Genomic DNA, 21,318 nt, shown 5'->3' with positions numbered 1-21,318 from the left:
ATTGTTGGGAGAATATTGTCAAAGGATTCCTTCAAGTCATAATGACCTAGCTCCAACCTAATTTTATTCTCCATACATTTATAAAAATTATGGACAATTTGTTCTCATATTAGTTTAAGACCAACACAATTCAAAGCATGACTCTGCTTCTCCAAAATCTATTGGGCTGGGATTGTGGCTCAGTGGTACAGCACTTGCCTAGCATGTGTGAGGCACTGGGTTTGATCCTCAGCACTACATTAAAATAAATAACTAAAATAAAAGCATTGTGCCAATCTACAACTAAAAAAATTGTTTAAAAAAACCCTCAGTATTATCAGTGCCACCATGAATGTTTCACTTTTGCTCTACTTCTTCAGAGTCCCATGAGTCAGTCAGTACTCTTTATTGAACACCCAGTGAATATTGTACTAGATAACAAAAAAGTTATGACCATGTCCAAAGAATGAGGGTCCCATGGACAATATTGCATGGGTCCTCTCTTTACTTGCTCATTCTCTTGACATTATTTCATACAAGTAGGTATGACTACATGAGTATTGAAGGCATCCACAAGAGGATAGCTCCTGGTATGTGCATGGGAAGCATGAACAGACTGCATTAGTGCTAGTGGGAGTATGAGGACTGGGGATTAGAGTGAAGGAGGAGAACAAGATGCATACTGTTGATTGTGGATCAATAAATAGATGCTGCCCCTTTCCTGATCTCCATTCCTGCCTTTCCAATTGAATTTGCTCTATAGTTCTGACTTACAAATCCATGAGGAGCCTAGAGAACATCACTGTGATTTATAGTATATTTGAGAGAACTATGTCAGATACATTCTTGGTTTTTCAAAGAATTCATAATCTAACTGGTGATACCCAATTCACAGATGTTTGCAAACATTATAGAACATCATCTGGAAATGGAAAAGTCAAAGTGCTGACAGAGTGGATACCTAAGAGGAACTCGAAATGGCACAGGATGAATCACAATGGATTCTCTGAGGTGTGAATCTTCAGATGGGTTTTGAAAATGGTTATGAAAAAGGTTGGTGAAAATGAAAGCTAGAAGCATTCCAATGTGTTTACTGAATTGTTTAACCTCAAAGTGTTTTTAATTATATGGTGGTATTTATTGCAATGCTAGTAAATCTCCATTGCACACAAAGAAAATACAAACTCTGGGGCAATATGTTACTCACTAAATACTATACACAAAAATGCAGCTAAGATATTCTTAATATATCTATAAGTGGGCACACTATTTAATTTAATTACATTTCTAGGACTTTATGGAATTTCAAATAAAAGATTTCCTTGGCAAGGTAAAATTAATTTTTATTTATTCAGAAACAGTAAACTATATCAGTTGTTCACACATTTGAGCTCTTTCCCTTATACTAAAGATGTTGTAAAAAATAGGGTACAAAGTTAGTCAAAATATTATTAAAAATAGAGGCAAGAGTTCTACAGATCAGTTTTAAAACATTAAGTGCACAATTTGAGGTGTTTATCTGAAGCATTTTTCTTGCCAACTACGATTTTTGGCACCCCAACATTTTTCAAGTTTATTTTTTTAATCTGTAGAGATCAGCAGATATTATAACATATTAGAAAAGGTTGTGAAAACATCATGAGTATCTGCCATAATCTTCTTTAAAACAAACTGTTTAATTCTTCACTTTTTTTCTAGATTAAACACATAGTCAGTATATTAGAAAGAAATTTTTAAAGTATACATAGTAACTCCTAAATCATAAAATCATACTCATGTGATCAGCAATAATACTCTCTTCAATCTTGAAATTCTGACTAAAATGGTTACTAGGTTAATCTATTTCAGAAATTTAGGCTTAATACATATCAAAATTAAACATTTCTTAAACATAAAATTAGCATGGAATATATAAAGTGAACGTTCTTTAACTGTACTTTGAATAAGTTCATTTGTAAGTTTCTGATACTATAAATTTGATTACTACTACATGCTAAAATGTTATCTGCTTACCTTTTACATAAGAATTGAAAAGATCTCAGTGAAAAAGAACTAAATAGTCATAAATATGAGTTATGACCTTCTAGAAACTTATAGTAGCTAAATTTTTATAATTTTTTGCATTAGGTACAGTGGACTCTGAACTCTCACAAGTGTACATTAATGAGATATACAATAGGCAGAATAGAGAAGAAAGTTTTAAAAAGTCAAAAAATTTCAACGTATGGTATTTATATTCCAACCCTTTACTTTTTCCAAAAAGATTTTCAAAACAGGTCAATTTCAGGCCAAAGACTTCTAACATGGTGGGAAATGGCTCCTAGAAGCAAGACCTCTAGCAATAGAGCTCAAGATCCAGGAGTTTGTTCAACCATTGTAAGTTCAGTGCAAAATCAATTTTTTTTTTTTACAGCAATGAAACATTCTGAATGCTGGGAGTTTTATCCACATATAACTTCAGTTTAGCTCAAGAGCACCTTATCAGTTATGCTGGTGGCCTACATTTAGATGTAGATTGAATCTACCTTAATGGCACTGTGAGGACCCAGGCATATCCCCTAAAGATTCACCCCTGTGTGCCATCTGAGATGAACCCCTACAACACAGCAGGGGTGTGACACAACTGATGAAGACCTGAGCTGCTTTCTGGATCCTCCTGTGGCATTAGGTTTTACTATATAGCATAATAGAGCATACAGGCTCAAAAAAGAATGACGAGGGTGAGAGAACCTGTGTCAAAACACATGCCCTGCGATCACTTGTACTGTACTTAATGTTGGGTAGGTTATTTCATTGGGCTAAATGTTAGTTTTCCCATTTGTAAAATGAGTATAGTAACTAGACTTACTTTTTGAGTATTAAATGAGACACTGCGTACTACTTAGCATAATGGCTAGCATTTAATAATAGGAAAAAAAATCCTGTTCCTTGCTGTCCAAATAAGGTACAATACTGGATAACTGTTGAAAATTATCTCAATGGGCACTGCCTCTCAACAATGGTTCACATAAACATTCTCCTGCTCACTGTATTAACACTGCTCTATTCATCCTGGGAGAGTCACAAACAGATGACAAGACATGGGAGCAAGTGTGTGCTTGCCATAACACATGCCCTCTGGTCCTTACAGTTGTAGTTTCTCAAATGTCTTAACCCTACCCAACATAAAAAATACATCTTTATTGAAACACTGTAAACACATGTAAAATGGGAGGGGAGTTTTCCAAAAAGATGACACATACTGATATTTTATATTGTTACTGTATCATAAAATTTATCATTTGAACCATTTTAAAGTATGTGGTTAGTGGCATTAAGCACATTAATTTTTGTGAAACCATCATCATCACCCATCTCTAGAACATTTTATTTTCCCAAACTGAAACTCTATACCCCCTTAAACAATCACTCCCCATTCTCCCTGCTCTCCAGCCCTAGCAACCACTATTTTACATTCAGTCTCTATAAAATGGACTACTCAGGACCACATGTAAGTGGAATCATATGTCTTTTTTTTCTATTTTATCCTATTTTATTAAAAAAATTTCATTTGCAATCTGCTAAATTCTCTCATAACCCACTAATGGATTGTATTCTGTAGTTTGAAAATCAACTTCAAATGGGTCCTCAGGTAAAGAGTTCCTTTAAATTTAGCTAGAGAGAAGAAGAGAGAATGCACACGAGATGTAGAGATATCTCCCAAGATTCTTAGAATAAGCAATGTGATACAGAGACATTCTTAGTATTATCAGCCTAGAACTTTAAATGAGACCTGAGGGACACCAAGTACTTCAGGGAATGTGTATCAAAGACTACGTGGCAAAGAACCAAACCCCTGCAGGATTCCTGCATAGACTTAGGTCATTAACTAAAAGGAAATATTCAAGGGCCTTAAGAGTATACTTGGGGAAAAAACTGCCAAGGAAGAAAGGCAGAAATTCATGTTTAGCCCTAGGAAAGAATAAAACTTTTCTGGATATATCCTAGAATATATTATTGTATGACTAGAAACATAGGTGTCTAAAGCAATTCCAAATGTCAAGATTTATGTCTAAATGGCTTACAACATTCAAATTTTGATTAAAATAGAAAAGTTGCCCCCCAAATTTTGGTGAATATAAAAGAAGATTTGAGTGGCCGAATAGAGGGGAAGCACCTGGAGGCCACAGTCATTTCCTCATAGAAGGTGGAGAGAGAAACTTAGGGACTTAGCAATCATTGATCTCCCTCTGATTCTTCCATTGCCTATATTTGTGAGGGTCAGTGCTTTTAGAAATGAAACCAGTTCCTCCTCCCATACAAAAGATGTGGGTCACTGTCTCAAAGATTATGGGAGATAAGTGGACAGTGACTTCTTTTATGGGATCTTAAAAGGGTAGGAGAGGAAAGAAGAAAGTGTACATGTAAATGTGCTTAATGCTACTGAACTCATTTCCTGCTTTTTGTCACATCCAAAGATGAAAGCACTTCAAAAAACTTACAAGATGTTCAATTTTCATCACATAAGGGAAGAACCACACACCCTAAGTCATTTCTCTTTCCAAGATGACTCCCATCATCAATCAGCATTTTTGGGGTGGTGATAGAAAGTCCTTATAAGGCATCTGCTCACATGTTTTAAAGTTGTGGGAAGATAGCCATGCAATACAGGCAATGCAGGCAATGAAATGCCAAAGACAGATCAACAGAGTGTAACATTATCATCAAGCAACTTATAATCAAGTATAACTGGATATATACATAAAAATTTGTGGTTAATACTGTTATATATGGTGTATATCTATAATTTGTGTGATGTTAAGCAGCCAAAATAAGTTACTTCTAAAATTGGTTATTTGGAAGTGAAAGTAAAGGGGGAAACAAAGGATGTTCTGATTCATCAGAAGACACCTGATAGGAAACCCAGGGAACTGGGCAGCATGGCTCAAAGTCTGACAGCAGGACCGTGACTCCTTCTCCCTTCTATTTTTCCCAGAGTTAGTCACTGGGTAAGAAACTGTAAATTGCAATTAAGTCCATGTGTACTTGCTGGGCATCTTCTATTTGCTATCTAGATCTACTTTCTACCCTTCTCCACATTCTTCTCTGTCCTTGGGAAGGACCTTTCTGAACTGCATCAACAAGCTATCTAGTGTACAGGACAACTCTTGCTTGTCCTTAGGGTTAATCAGTGGAATGTACCCACAGATTAGAAGGCAAGAAGGCAGTGAAGTAAGTGTGTACATTTTCCTGGCTCCTTCTCAGCCAGATCTCTGTACATGGCTGTCTTTTTACCAAAAGTAGCTACAAATACCCACTCTGAGAATTTTGGGTAAGAGCTCTTTCACTTGGCTCTTTTAGGCCTAAAGTAGGGTAGTTTCCCAAGGGTTCCTAGTCACAAGGTACTGTGCCATCCCCTGAACTCTCCATACTTGTAAAAAGAGTCAGTTTGAGCTGCCATCCTGACAGGGACTGACTGGTAAAGGGGGCTTATTGAGGTTCTACAACAGGCATTAAGTATGACCAAAGATATCCATGATAGAAATAAAGATAAATAATTAAAATGGATAGCCTCAGGAGGGTTCCAGAGTTTATGTCTCTTGCCCTACTCTAGTGTACAGGAAATAGAACGGGTGGGTTCCTAGAGATCTATAGTATTGTGGAAACTAAGACTGAAGCACAACATTGACTATACTGCAAATACTACCTCCAAAGAACCAGAATCATTATCAACTCCTTGTTTAGTACAGTTAAGCAAACCATTAGTTAAAGATAGTGGAATGGAATGATTGACTCTTTGTCTTCAGCCCTTTGTACTGGAGGTTCCCTGTCATACTTTGAACTCGTTGTAGCACCTATTTATTCTTCAAATTCTCAGCTTAGCAATCTGTTTCTCAAGGTCAAATACCGTGTTTGTGATGGAGTCAGAACTTAAGCCCAGGTCTTCTAGTTTGGAATTCTGTTATATTTACCTCTATTTACATACATACAGTGAGGCTAGTACCATTGTGGCTACAGACCTACACTGTTGGACTGTTGGAATGTCATCAATCATAGGCAAGAGGCTCTTTTTTTTTTTTTAAAGAAATTCATTGTAACTTATTTTTTATGAGCATTTTCCAGTACATCCAATAGTCTGATGCATATCTTTCTCAAGCCATTGGAAATATTACTTATGATAAGACAATCTCTAATCATAAAGTGCCAAGTTTTGGTATACATTTAGATTTTTCATGTGACAGAACATACTGAAGGTAACTAAAAAAGCTTCTGTCTGCATGCAATTTTTGCTTTTGTTTTTGATTTTTGGTGATGAGAACTAAACCCAGGATCTTGTGTATTCAAAGAATTCCTTCTACCACTGAGCTACTATAACTTAGTCCCTTGATATTTTCTTTCTAGAAATTGGATGAAATTTTTTATCCCTTTTAAAAAATATCTTCAGAGTATTTTATTATGTTGCTTTTTAAACTAACTCTTCTAATTCAATTTCTCTAATGTCAATTTTTACCTGAGAATAGATTAACCTCAAACAATTTAAAGTGAGATCAATTGAAGGGCTGGGGATGTGGTTCAGAGGTGGATCACTTGCCTATTGAGTATAAAGCCCTGGGCTCCATTCCCAGAACTGGAAAAAAAAAGTAAGGTAAGTTGTGAAATATTAGAAAAAATCCAAGATCCTGGGCAAGGACAAAAGATATGTGATCAAAAAGTCAAAATCTTGGTGAAAAGCATCCTGGATGTGGTTGTCTGTATAAATTTCTGTCTCCTAAAGGTTCCATATTTCAATAGAGCTAAGCTTACCACAAAACTAATTGTTATGAATGTTTCAGATTCAGAGGAATTAACCTTGTCCAAAATGGTTCTTTCAGTGATGAAAAATGCATTCTTCCATAATTAAAATCAAGAAATTATTTCTAACTTGATACTATTAATGTAACACAGAGTTTGAAAAATCAATGTAATTATCTATAGCTCTACTTTCTCTGAGATTTCCTCATTTCTGATGAGGTAATTCATATTTAGAAAAAGCAGTCTATCTGTCTGCTAATTCCTCATAGGATTGGTGTTATTTTTATTGTTGCAATACTTTGGGTAAAAATCAAGATCCTACTTCTCTAATATATTTTCACCAATTGTGTATTACTAGGTAACATACTAGGAAGATAATGACTTTTAAGGAGCTCAGATGACCTTGAAATAGAATATATAGAGTATAAAGCACATCACTATCATAAACATACAAAGTTATAATCAACAAAAAAGACTCAGAGTGAAATGTTAAGAGGTTAAGACTCTGGTGTGGTATGATTATAGGAGGTGTTATTTACTTTCCAATGTTCTTCAATTAACATATAATTAATAAAAATAAACACTTTAAAAAGAAAAAGCATTTTCAATTATTTATAATATAAAGTAGGAATTAATACAAAATGATGTGCTATGATTATAACATGTGTATACATATGGGCAAAAGAGAAAATAATTGATTTGCAGAGTATTGGAATGGTGAATATTTTTTTCTACATTAGAGTCAGAATGTTGTGTGGGGGGAAACAAATTGTACAAAAGGAATAAAATAATATTAAATCCAACCCAACTGCAAAATTGGAAGGTAGGACACTGAAAGCAATGAACAGTCTTGCTGTACACACAATACTATATTATTCAAGAAAACTGTTCCAATATTGTAGTTTACTTTCTTGTCTTTTATGAAAGCATGAGCAGAAAAGTTTGGTAGGGTGTGTAAATTAGAAGACATGCTGTAGAATAGGTTGCTGAAGCCATTTTCTCTACCTTAAGTCAGTCCATGTGTTATATAGGCAAAAAATGAAAATGGGTATAATCCAATCCCTATCTACCACTAACCAGATGTCTATTAGGAATGAGGAAGTTCCAGGGACAATGATACAGAATACTTGAATTCTATAGCTCTTGAGATTCACTTTGGTCAAATTGACTTTACACCTGGACAAAACTTTAGCTCTCTGAACTTGGTTAGTCAAGCTTTCCTAATGTCTGCAGGTCTGTCTTTTAAAGTTCTTAAAACTATTCCAGATGGAAATATTTCCAAAATTTACGTTTTAGAAGGACAGAATCCAATTTACTTAAACCTTCCTTTTAATGCCCAGGGTTATCTTTATACATAATGATTACTATGCCATTAAAAGTCTATTGAAGTATATGTGGCTCTTTTTCTCTGTATTTTTGGCTTCAGGATGACTGGATTTATTTTTTTAGTTTGCTTTTATGTATTTTTTTCCTTATATTTAAGGAATAAATTCTTAGGAAGGGTTCACAGGGCTGTATTATTAGTTAAACAGGATTTTTAGTACAGACTGTGAAACATCAGACTTTATCCTTCTTCCTCCTGGTCCTTATCTGTAGTTCAGGCAGGTGCTAAGCAGCTGAGATACAACCAAGTGTCACTAGATAAGAAAAGATAATTTGGAGACTGTTTCCCAGCCTAATTCCACTAATGCTCTTGTCTTTTGTTGAGTTACCTTTGGTCATCAACTCCGTTTTGGCTGCTATTCAAGACAATTCTCCAAAGATCTGAGGATACCAGTTTCTTCTGGTCATTCACAAGATTGATGTCTGGCAACTGCAGTTCACAAACTTTGCTTTCAGACAAACTAAATTCTCGAAATGCAACAAAAACCTTCTGGAGTTCATCCCAGTATTCCAGACTACAAGGAACCTATGTCAGAGTAAAGAAAATTTTACAAGTTATAAATAGGAACTAAGCTTTTGTATATGTTGAAATGCAAATTAAACATTCATGGAAGTTATGATATTAAGACTTTGAAAGGAGAATAAATTTGTAAAAGACAATGGTGTTTAGAATTTTTTCATAGTTATCTCACTCTGTTTTTTTTATTTTTAAAAGACCCACAAAAAATAGACAAATTTTTCTGAATAAAAGCAAAATAATGGTGACAAGTCCTACAAGGTGTTAAGTGTACTCTAAAGCCATGAAAATTAAAAGATAAGGCTGGAGTAGCAACATATGAATAAAATAAAAGAATAGAATGAAAAGGTAAGTACAGATGAAATATTAGTATGTAATGAAGATGTTCTTTCAAATAAGCTGGGGACAGATGGAAAATGTGGTTTAGAAACTGTCTAGTCATTTGGTGAAAACAAAATAGTCCCTACATCATTCTTTACACAAAAGTAAATTCCAAAAAGATGACAATGGTAAAGGCTAAAAAAATGAAAGCATAGAGGGAAAAATATCTGTTAGTGTTTTTGTTGTTGTTTTGTTTCTGTTTTTTCTTTTTTTCTTTTGTAATTGGGCAGTATTTCTATGCATGCAATGAAATGAATGAATGGAGAAAAACTATGATTGATTAAAATAAAATTTTAAAAAGCTTACTGGGATAAGAGGAAATATTCAATGACAGATCAAGGAATATTTGTTCCAATGGCAGAGAGCTCTTATAAATCAATGACAAAGGGATAAGCAAGCATACAGAAGAGAGAAATGCACCTGCTAAGCTCGGTGGTCCTTAACTGTACCAAATATCTATTGTATACATAGCATCCCCCTTGGGCCCTTCTGCATCAACTTGTGGGACTTGGGGAGCAAGAAGGAACCAGTGCAAATATGATGATAATGCTGTTTACTGTGCCAAAAGCAATAAAGATCTTTTTTTCTGACCCAAGAGTCTTCTGTTTTCTGCTAGCATACATGAAATATTAACAAGATAACTTACTAGCTTGCACAAGGTAAAAACCCCAGACCCTAACAGCAATTAGTTTACAGAAGAAATATAACAGCCAGCAGACATGAAAAGGGACTCAATTAATACTCAAAAATACCAATGAAAATAATAGTGTAATATTTTTATTTATTAATTTGGCAGTTTAAGAGGACTAATAGTTTCAATTTTTGTACAGGTGTGGGAAAATTCTCCTACACAGTATTTTTGGAGGGCAATTTAGCAATACCTATTAAATGCTTATATTTTTATCTAGGAAGTATATTTCTAAGACTCTGTTTTATAGATTCCAATGCAAGGTGTGTGTATGCATATATATGTATAAATACATATATTATGTATCTTGTGTGATTGTACTTATTTATATACACAGGAGTAAATATAATATTGTGTGTATTAGAAAATTGGAAACAACTCAAATATCAATGGGGGTTAGTTTTAGATCTACAAAGTGGACTACTATACAACCATTAAAATGAGTAAGGAATATCTCTATATACAAACACAAAAGATACCCAGTATATATTACTATATTTAAAAATATTAATTTTAAAACAAAAACATGGTGTTTGATCCTGTTTATCTTAAAAATAGAGAGAGGGGCTGGGTTTATAGCTTAGGGGTAGAGTACTTGCCTAACATGTGTATGGCACTGGGTTTGATCCTTAGCACCACATAAAAATAAATAATTAAAACAAAGTACTGTGTCCATCTACAACTAAAAAAAGAGAGGGAGAAACAGATAGACAGACACTTGTCTCACATATGCTTCCTTTTAGAAGCATTCCCTAATGACTACCCTGAGCTGATCACTGCCTCTTGTGTCATCTCTATTCCTAGTCCATTCTATCATAGAGCTCCTTATACTCTGCAATTCCTGACTTACATGTTTGTCTCTTTTACTAGACTCTGAGACTCTGGAGGGTAAAAAGGCCATATTACTTTAAAATCTGTTGTGAGCACTTAGCACAGTTTGGAAAACATAATATCTCAAAAAAGTTTGCTGAGTGAACAGATTTCTCCTTAACCTTTTTGTCCTAAAAAACCGAATTGCCCCCTCCTACCTTGGTAGTGCCAGGTATCAAACCCAGAACCTCATGCATGCTAGGCAAGTGCTCCACTACAGAGATATATCCTCAGATCCCCTTGATACTTAATCTTTCAGTGGCAATATATTTACTTCCGCCTACTATGAAGTTTCTTTTCTTTAAAAAGTGAGTGAGCATTCATATATGAAGAGATGTTAGATGGAAGAAGGAAGAACAAAACAAATATATGTAAGAGACTACCAGTACAGTAAAATAAATGCACATGTTTTGGATTTTGATAAGTAACATACTCATAGTATTCTGTGTTTAGCTATCATTTCTTGAAATTCTCCTTCTTGCTATCCATGGCATAATTTTCTCTTTCTCTCTCTGGGTAATTGTTCCTATATTCTCTCTCAATCTAAAATCCCTGTACACTCTATTTTCTCACTGTCTAATGTCTAAATCCTTCCCATTTATCAATGACTAAATTAGATGCTACATTTCTCTGGGCGTTTTTACCTCTCCAGATGGAAAAACTCTCCCCTTTCTCAATGCAAAAATTTAAAAATAGGAATCTGATTCATAGTTCTTATCACTATATATCTCAAATTACACTTAATTCTATACAAGGTATCTTCCCTGGTAGATACATTCCTTGAGGGAATGATTTCCATTTGGCTAAACTTTGGATTTTTATAGCACATGGGATAGCACATACAACTGTTCAAAAAGAGTTGCTGAATGAATAATTCATAAATGAATATATACAAACTCAGCCCATTTTTTGGCACATTAAAGAATATCTACAAAATACAAAAGTAAAAACATGAACTTTGCAATCAGACTTACTGGGATTCAAATCCTATCTCCACTTATAAGTTCTTGAGCAAATTACTTTTTCTAACATCAGTTCCTATCTCTCTAAAAAAGGATATTAATAGACCTACTCTCTATGAATACATATATTATATATCTTGTGTGTTTGTACATATTTACTGTACATAAGAGTTTTTGCAAAATTAAAACTTCCAGGTTAGAAAAATTACTGCACACAGTAATTTTTGCAAAAATTAAAGACCTTAAGAAATATTATCTATTATTTATCTCCCTCATGCTTGAAGAATTCTCCTGAAGGAAGCTTTATGTTATGTTGTAACTAAAATCAGGTGAGACTGAACGGATCTGAACTCCTCTGTGTTGCTGGAGGCGGTGAGTCCGGCGTTTACCTGGAGCACCGGAGCTGCACCCTAGAACCTCTGGTGTTGGCGGGGAGAGCCTTTTAAGAAACTATAAGAGATTGAGGAGGGAACATGGCCGCCGAGGAGGAAGCAGCGACTCTGATGTCTCCGCACTAACGGGATCAAAAAGACCCTTTGGAACAGCGGCAGTCTTCACACTGAGGAACTTCTAGCAGAATTCCATGAAGAGGGGTCCTGCAGGGATCTGTTCCTATTTCTTTCTTCTTTTGTCTTTTCATTTTTCTTATCCCCCCTTCCTTGAATTCTACCTGCCTACTCTCATTCTCCTTAGTGACTTCTTCCCTTCCCTTCTAATACCTTTCCTCCCTAGCATCAAATAAATTTATAGGAAAATAACAGTAACCCAGCAGTCAACCAGAACAAGAAGCAACATGAGCAGCTTCAAGAAGCAAGGAAGAAGAGGAGTACAAGCAATGCAGGACAGCCTAAATATTCAGGAGGACCTAGAGTCATCAGAAAAATGGTCATATAAAGACCTCAAGGAACACCTTAGACAGATGGAATGGAACCTCAAAGAGGATACGAGACAGCAAATTCAAGCAGCGAAAGAACACATTGAGAATGAGTTACATAAACAGCTAAAAGAAGAAGTTAAGCATCTTTATAAGGAGATAGAGATTATAAAAATAATCAAACAATAATTCTAGAAATGAAGGAAACGATAAACCAAATTAAAAACTCAATCGAGAGTATCACTAACAGAGTGGAGCAAGTAGAAGCCAGAACGTCAGATAATGAAGACAAAATATATCAACTTGAAAAGAGTCTAGCCAACTCAGATAGGCTGGTTAAAAATCACGAGAAAAACATCCAAGAGATTTTGGATAACTTAAAAAAACCAAACTTACGAGTCATCGGGATAGAGGAAGGCACAGAGATTCATGCCAAGGGAATGAATAACCTGCTGAATGAGATAATTACAGAAAACTTTCCAGAAATAAAAAAGGAAACAGATATACAAATTGTAGATGCATACAGGACACCGAGCACACAAAATCACAGTAGACCAACGCCAAGACACATTGTTATGAAGCTATCCAATATACAGAACAAGGAGAAAATATTAAAAGCTACAAGAGAAAAGAGACAGATTACATTTAGGGGTAAACCAATAAGGTTGACAACGGATTTTTCATCACAGACGCTGAAAGCGAGAAGATCCTGGAACAACGTATTTCAAACACTGAAAGACAATGGATGCCAACCAAGAATTCTGTATCCAGCAAAATTAAGCTTCAGATACGACAACGAAATAAAAATCTTTCATGATAAACAAAAGCTAAAAGAATTTGCAGCCAGAAAACCTGCATTGCAAAGCATTTTGAGCAAAACACTACACGAGGAAGAGATGAAAAACAATAACCAAAACCATCAGTGGGAAGTGCCTCAGTAAAGACAGAGGGCGAGGGGAAAGATAATCACGGAGAAACAAACTAAATATTTAAAAAAAAAAAAAAAAGGATAAACATTCAAACATGGATGGAAGTTCAAACCATATATCAATAGTAACTCTGAATGTTAACGGCCTAAACTCTCCAATAAAGCGACATAGGCTGGTATCATGGATTAAAAAAACAAATCCAACAATATGCTGCCTCCAGGAGACACATCTGATTGGAAGAGACATACACAGGCTGAAGGTGAAAGGATGGGAAAAAATATACCACGCACACAGTTCTCGTAAGCAAGCAGGAGTGGCCATCCTCATATCGAATAAAATCGACTTCAAGACTAAGTTAATCAAAAGGGATAAAGAAGGTCATTATATACTGTTAAAAGGAACCATTCACCAACAAGACATAACAATTATCAATATTTATGCACCAAACAATGGTGCTGCGCATTCATAAAACAAATTCTCCTCAAGTTCAAGAATCAAATAGACCACAACACAATAATTATGGGTGACTTCAACACACCTCTTTCACCGTTGGACAGATCCTCCAAACAAAAATTGAATAAAGAAACTATAGAACTCAATATCACAATCAACAACCTAGACTTAACTGACATATATAGAATATATCAACCATCATCAAATGGATATACTTTTTTCTCAGCAGCACATGGATCCTTCTCAAAAATAGACCATATATTATGCCATGGGGCAACCCTCAGTAAATATAAAGGGGTGGAGATAATACCATGCATTTTATCTGATCATAATGGAATGAAACTGGAAAGCAATGATAAAAGAAGGAAGGAAAAATCCTACATCACATGGAAAATGAACAATATGTTACTGAATGATCAATGGGTTACAGAAGACATAAAGGAGGAAATCAAAAAATTCTTAGAGATAAATGAAAATACAGACACAACATATCGGAATCTATGGGACACAATGAAAGCAGTTTTAAGAGGAAAATTCATTGCCTGGTGGTCATTCCTCAAAAAAAGAAAAAACCAACAAATAAATGAGCTCACACTTCACCTCAAAGCCCTAGAAAAGGAAGAGCAAAACAACAGCAAATGTAGCAGAAGGCTAGAAATAATTAAAATTAGAGCGGAAATCAATGAAATTGAAACAAAAGAAACTATTGAAAAAATTAACAAAACTAAAAGTTGGTTCTTCGAAAAAATAAATAAGATCGACAGACCTTTAGACATGCTAACGAAGAGAAGAAGAGAGAGAACTCAAATTACTAACATACGGGATGAAAAAGGCAATATTACAACAGATCCTACAGAAATACAGAAGACAATTAGAAATTATTTTGAAAACCTATATTCCAACAAAATAGAAGATAGTGAAGACATCGATAAATTTCTTAAGTCATATGATTTGCCCAGACTGAGTCAGGAGGATACACACAATTTGAACAGACCAATATCAATGGATGAAATTGAAGAAGCCATCAAAAGACTACCAACCAAGAAAAGCCCAGGACCGGATGGATATACAGCGGAGTTTTACAAAACCTTTAAAGAAGAATTAAAACCAATACTTTTCAAGTTATTTCAGGAAATAGAAAAAGAGGGAGCTCTTCCAAACTCATTCTATGAGGCCAACATCACCCTGATTCCGAAACCAGACAAAGACACCTCAAAGAAAGAAAACTACAGACCAATATCTCTAATGAACCTAGATGCAAAAATCCTCAATAAAATTCTGGCGAATCGAATACAAAAACACATCAAAAAAATTGTGCACCATGACCAAGTAGGATTCATCCCTGGGATGCAAGGATGGTTCAACATACGGAAATCAATAAATGTTATTCACCACATCAATAGACTTAAAGATAAGAACCATATGATCATCTCGATACATGCAGAGAAAGCATTTGACAAAGTACAGCATCCCTTTATGTTCAAAACATTAGAAAAATTAGGGATAACAGGAACCTACCTTGACATTGTAAAAGCTATCTATGCTAAGCCTCAGGCCAGCATCATTCTAAATGGACAAAAGTTGAAGGCATTCCCTCTAAAATCCGGAACAAGACAGGGATGCCCTCTATCTCCACTTCTATTCAATATAGTTCTCGAAACACTGGCCAGAGCAATTAGACAGACGAAAGAAATTAAAGGCATAAAAATTAGAAAAGAAGAACTTAAATTATCACTATTTGCAGATGACATGATTCTATACCTAGAAGACCCAAAAGAGTCTACAAAGAAACTACTAGAACTAATAAATGAATTCAGCAAAGTGGCAGGATATATAATCAACACGCATAAATCAAAGGCATTTCTGTATATCAGCGACAAATCTTCGGAAACGGAAATGAGGAAAAACACTCCATTCAAGATATCCTCAAAAAAAATAAAATACTTGGGAATTAACCTAACAAAAGAGGTGAAAGATTTATATAATGAAAACTACAGAACCCTAAAGAGAGAAGTTGATGAAGATCTTAGAAGATGGAAAAACATACCCTGTTCATGGATAGGCAGAACTAACATCATCAAAATGGCGATATTACCAAAAGTTCTCTATAGGTTTAATGCAATGCCAATCAAAATCCCAACGGCATATCTTGTAGAAATTGACAAAGCAATCATGAAATTCATATGGAAAAATAAAAGACCCAGAATAGCAAAAGCAATTCTAAACAGGAAGTGTGAATCAGGCGGTATAGCGATACCAGATTTCAAATTATATTACAAAGCAATAGTGACAAAAACAGCATGGTACTGGTACCAAAACAGGCGGGTGGACCAATGGTTTAGAATAGAGGACACAGAGACTGATCCACAAAGTTACAACTATCTTATATTTGATAAAGGGGCTAAAAGCATGCAATGGAGGAAGGATAGCATCTTCAACAAATGGTGTTGGGAAAACTGGAAATCCATATGCAACAAAATGAAACTGAACCCCTTTCTCTCGCCATGCACAAAAGTTAACTCAAAATGGATCAAGGAACTTGATATCAAACCAGAGACTCTGCATCTGATAGAAGACAAAGTTGGATCCGATCTACAAATTGTGGGGTCGGGCTCCAAATTCCTTAATAGGACACCCATAGCACAAGAGTTAACAACAAGAATCAACAAATGGGACTTAATTAAACTTAAAAGTTTTTTCTCAGCAAGAGAAACAATAAGAGAGGTAAACAGGGAGCCTACATCCTGGGAACAAATCTTTACTCCTCACACTTCAGATAGAGCCCTAATATCCAGAGTATACAAAGAACTCAAAAAACTAGACAATAAGACAACAAATAACCCAATCAACAAATGGGCCAAGGACCTGAACAGACACTTCTCAGAGGAGGATATACAATCAATCAATAAGTACATGAAAAAATGCTCACCATCTCTAGCAGTCAGAGAAATGCAAATCAAAACCACCCTAAGATACCATTTCACTCCAGTAAGATTGGCAGCCACTATGAAGTCAAACAACAATAAGTGCTGGAGAGGTTGTGGAGAAAAGGGTACACTTGTACATTGCTGGTGGGACTGCAAATTGGTGCGGCCAATTTGGAAAGCAGTTTGGAGATTCCTGGGAAAGATGGGAATGGAACCACCATTTGACCCTGCTATTGCCCTTCTTGGACTATTCCCTGAAGACCTTAAAAGAGCATGCTACAGGGATACTGCCACATCGATGTTCATAGCAGCACAATTCACAATTGCTAGAGTGTGGAACCAACCCAGATGCCCCTCAGTAGATGAATGGATAAAAAAAATGTGGCATCTATACACAATGGAGTACTATGCAGCAATAAAAAATGACAAAATCATAGAATTTGCAGGGAAATGGATGGCACTAGAGCAGATTATGCTTAGTGAAGCTAGCCAATCCCTAAAAAACAAATACCAAATGTCGTCTTTGATATAATGAGAGCAACTATGAACAGAGCAGGGAGGAAGAGTAGGAAGAAAAGATTAACATTAAACAGAGACATGAGATGGGAGGGAAAGGGTGAGAAAAGGGAAATTGCATGGAAATGAAGGGAGACCCTCATTGCTATACAAAATTACATACAAGAGGTTGTGAGGGAATGGGAAAATAAACAAGGAGAGAAATGAATTACAGTAGATGGGGTAGAGAGAGAAGTTGGGAGGGGAGGGGAGGGGGGATAGTAGGGGATAGGAAAGGTAGCAGAATACAACAATTACCAATAGGACATTATGTAAAAATGTGGAAGTGTAACCGATGTGACTCTGCAAGCTGCATTTGGGGTAAAATTGGGGGTTCATAACCCACTTCAGTCCAATGTATGAAGTGGGTTATGTCAAGAGCTTTGTAATGTTGTGAACAACCAATAAAAATAAATAAATAAATAAAAATAAAATCAGGTGAGTCATAAGAGTCTTGCTTATTGTTTCCTAACAATAGGTTGTCTGAAAAAAACAAACCTCAAACTCAAATGTTTGGAAATATTATAACTGTAGGTTCCATATGATTTTTCTGCTGCATGCCTGTCAAACTAGCCTTCTACGCATACTATAATTATAATGTAAAAAATTTCATTGCTTAACTTTTCTTTAGATTTCTAGTGATCCTGCTCTTTGTTTTAAGAGACTTCTAACCAAGGATGGAAGAGATGTGGGAAGTGAGGTATGAACCTCTAATTGGCAATATAAGAATCTCAGTGGTGGGGCTGTGGCTGTGGCTCAGCGGTAGCGCACTTGCCTGGCATGTGTGAGGCACTGGGTTCAATTCTCAGCACCACATATAAATACTTAAATAAAATAAAGGTCTATCAACAACTAAAAAAATATTTTAAAAAAAGAATCTCAGTAGAAGAAGTAAATGAGTTTAGAAAAAGTAACTAATAACTAATGATTTTTCTGTAATACTGATAATGGAATGGAATGTTCAACATAATCTTTTTGTGGACAGATTACAGAGGAAAAAAGAGTTTGACCCTGGCATTGACTCCAGAAGTTCTATATTAGAATTAATATACAATAGCTAGTGAAAAGTTGCGGTCATACTGTAAAGCAGAGTAGGACCTTAAGGAAAAAGTACTATTAACTTCTGATGGTGTTGGAATTAGTCTATGACATAGGAAAGTTCACACTGGAAAGTGTTATGGGAAGCCAATGAACATGGACAGTACCAACACAAGTTGGGGGAAGGAGGAACTGTGGGGGCTCAAAAATGTGCAGGAAAGCTAAAGAAAAACTTTATTTAGTTCACAACTTGTATAAGGCTGACCCTATGGTTATACACTACAGTTGGACAACTCTGAAATTTCAGAAAACAATAGAAAACTAGTACAGAAATATATCCCAATACATGTTAGTGTTTGTCAGGAATTTTCCTTTTTGCACCCTATTTTCATTGGTTAATAAAAGGTATTAATAAATTTGCTCAAAATGAAATCCCTATTAAAAACAAATTTATACCTGAAAGTACATTTACAAGTCACACAGTTACCCTTTTTATCCCATCATAAGAATATATACTATCTTTGGCATTTAAAAACAAATGCTAAAAACAAGTATAACAAGCATTTTAAAGGTAATTTTATTCAATCATCCATTCAAATATATATATGAGAGAGTGCCATAAATTTATAAAATTAAATAATATAGGTGATAATATTCACATTACCTTATTTTTCCATCTAAAATTAAAAAAACAACAAACCTCATTGGTATTCTACAAGAGATAACATTCTGGTCTGCCACTTAAATCACTGCTCTATGACTTTGGGCAACCTATTTAATGACCTAAGCCACACTTCTCTTATTTGTAAAATGAGGGTAATAAAACTTACATTTTAAAAAGTATAATTAAGGAGGACTTTAAATCTTTAGGTCTATTGTATGCCTTTAAAGGTTTTAAATAAAGAGGTGATATAGTTAAATTTACATTTTTCAAAGTTTCAGAATATTGTAGAGAATGGATTTTAAAAGGTTAAGTATGGATGCAATAAGACCAATTAGGAGCTCTGAGCTAGAAATGGTAATAGCTTAGAGTATGGCTGGTGGCACTGAAGATTCTTGGGATATAAAATTAGTAAGTCTAGTTGATTGATCAGATATGAGAAGTGAGAGGGAATTATCAAGGATGCCTCCCAAATTGCAGGCATGAGCAATGATGTGGACACTGATATCATTTCTGAAATGAGTAAAAGTCTGATTTGTTTCTCTAGGGAGTAGGTTTGTGGTATATGTGGGGTAAAGATGAGTTCATCTTTGGACAAGCTGAGTTGGAGGCACCAATCAGCCTTTCTAAGGGAAACACTGAGTAAGAAGTTGGCTATTCTGGAGAATAGTCAGACGGAGTTAACTGTGCTGATACACAGCTAGAGGATGGGATCATCCAGCCTTTGCCTCTTGTCAGTGGGGCACAATGGAAAGGACAGGCATTGAGTTTAGGGTATTTATTTGCAGAACAATGTTTTATATGATGAGTTAAGAATATAAGCTCATTAAAAGATGATATGAAGACAGCAAGTTAATGGATAGGGAGAAATCAGGGAACGATACATAGGTTTACATATAGTTTAAAGAACAACTATAGTGGAAATTGTTGAGTAAGCAGGCAGTTGGCTATGACAGACTGTGATGGATGATGCAGAAAAACACTAGATGATGACAAGATTCAGGGTTTGCATGTGGGAGTGAGTAGGAATGGAGGAGATCATTGAGAGATGAGAGCAAGGCAGGGTGTGTGCTGGGTCACAACATGGATACTGCTGGCAGTGAGATGAAGGATGGAAGCTGTGGGTCAAGGACTTTAAAGAATGAGAACCAGTGTTCTAAAAGTCAGTGGAAGGCAACAACTAGAAGGGTGAGGATGGTATGATTAGGCAGGACAAGTCATAAAGAAACAGGGATTTGACAGTAGGGTAGAGAGTCAAGGCAAAGTGGTACCAGTGAGCAGAGAAAACACCTTTATGTGTTAAAGAAAAGGGATGTGAGAAAATAAACAGCTCCCACACTTCATATTGCTGTGAATAGGGTCACAGGAGACACACAATTTTATTTAAGGTACTAAAAGCAGAAGAAATGCTTGAAGAAGAGGAGGCTGGGGTTTAGGGAGCTCAATAACCTTAGAGTAGGTGTTCCAGAGGGCTCCATGGAAGGGTATGGAAGGTAGAAGAGGAGGGAGGTTGGTAAGACTGGAAAAGAAAGGCATTCAAATAAGTATCTAAATAAGAAGGGACACATTTTATAGTTTGGGTGCTGACTAGGAAAGTAGGAAGTGTTGGAACTGCATTCTGATTTATGAGGTGGAGGAGCAGTGGTGTGGAGGGGCAGAAGTAGCCTACTGCTACTTCTTTAAGCCTGGCTTCAATGCCATGTGTTCTCAGACCAGTACCTTAAAGAACTATTTCTCCAACAAATTCATAGTACAAGGTCTAGCATATAGTATATGCTTAATAAATACCTTTTAAATCAATCAATATGAACTGAGGATGTAGTTTGGGGGTAGAACACTTGCACTGAATGGAGGAGGCCCTGGGTTCACTCCCCAGCAGTGCTCCCACCCCTCCCAAAAAATAATAATAATGAATGAATTAAGATGGTTGCTGAAAAGATAACAATGTCACCTTATTTTATTCTAAAAAAGATCTTTTATATATTTACTTGTTCATTCACCCAAGTTATTTTGCTGTCACATTCATTGTTAACAAATGTTTAGTGCCCTAATTTTCTTTTGTCTTTCTGTTACAAGTTGACATTGCTCAGCTAATCTCTAGGTTAGTAGTGACATAATTAAACTAAAAATCTAATGTGGTCATATTATGCTTACAGCTTCATATGGTAGCAATTAATTTTTCTCAAAGAAAATTCTGGGCTCTATTTTGTGTGATCTATTTAAAATAACTTTATTATGTGCTTTTAGGTTTGAAAGAGATGATAGAAATGATCTTTAGTTACATATCTGTAACTGAGGATTTATTATTAATGCCTGTACTGAATAACTTG

General features: G+C 35.4%; 1 protein-coding gene across 6 annotated transcripts in view; it reads right to left on the bottom strand.

Moving 5' to 3' along the window:
• The window catches only part of VPS13B (vacuolar protein sorting 13 homolog B), a 753,213-nt gene that overhangs the window by 106,597 nt on the left and 625,298 nt on the right, over positions 1–21,318 (bottom strand). For all 6 annotated transcript variants that reach the window (XM_081265607.1, XM_081265606.1, XM_081265609.1 and 3 more), the window contains one exon: positions 8,463–8,659. In XM_081265607.1, the coding sequence (XP_081121733.1) occupies positions 8,463–8,659 (197 nt within the window). The remainder of the gene's footprint in view (positions 1–8,462; positions 8,660–21,318) is intronic.

Source organism: Spermophilus citellus (genome assembly GCF_964194105.1).
Source record: "Spermophilus citellus genome assembly, chromosome: 14".
In the NCBI taxonomy this organism is placed as follows: Eukaryota; Metazoa; Chordata; class Mammalia; order Rodentia; family Sciuridae; genus Spermophilus; species Spermophilus citellus.
Note: the sequence above shows the minus strand (reverse complement) of the source record. Positions and strands in the feature narration are given on the sequence as shown.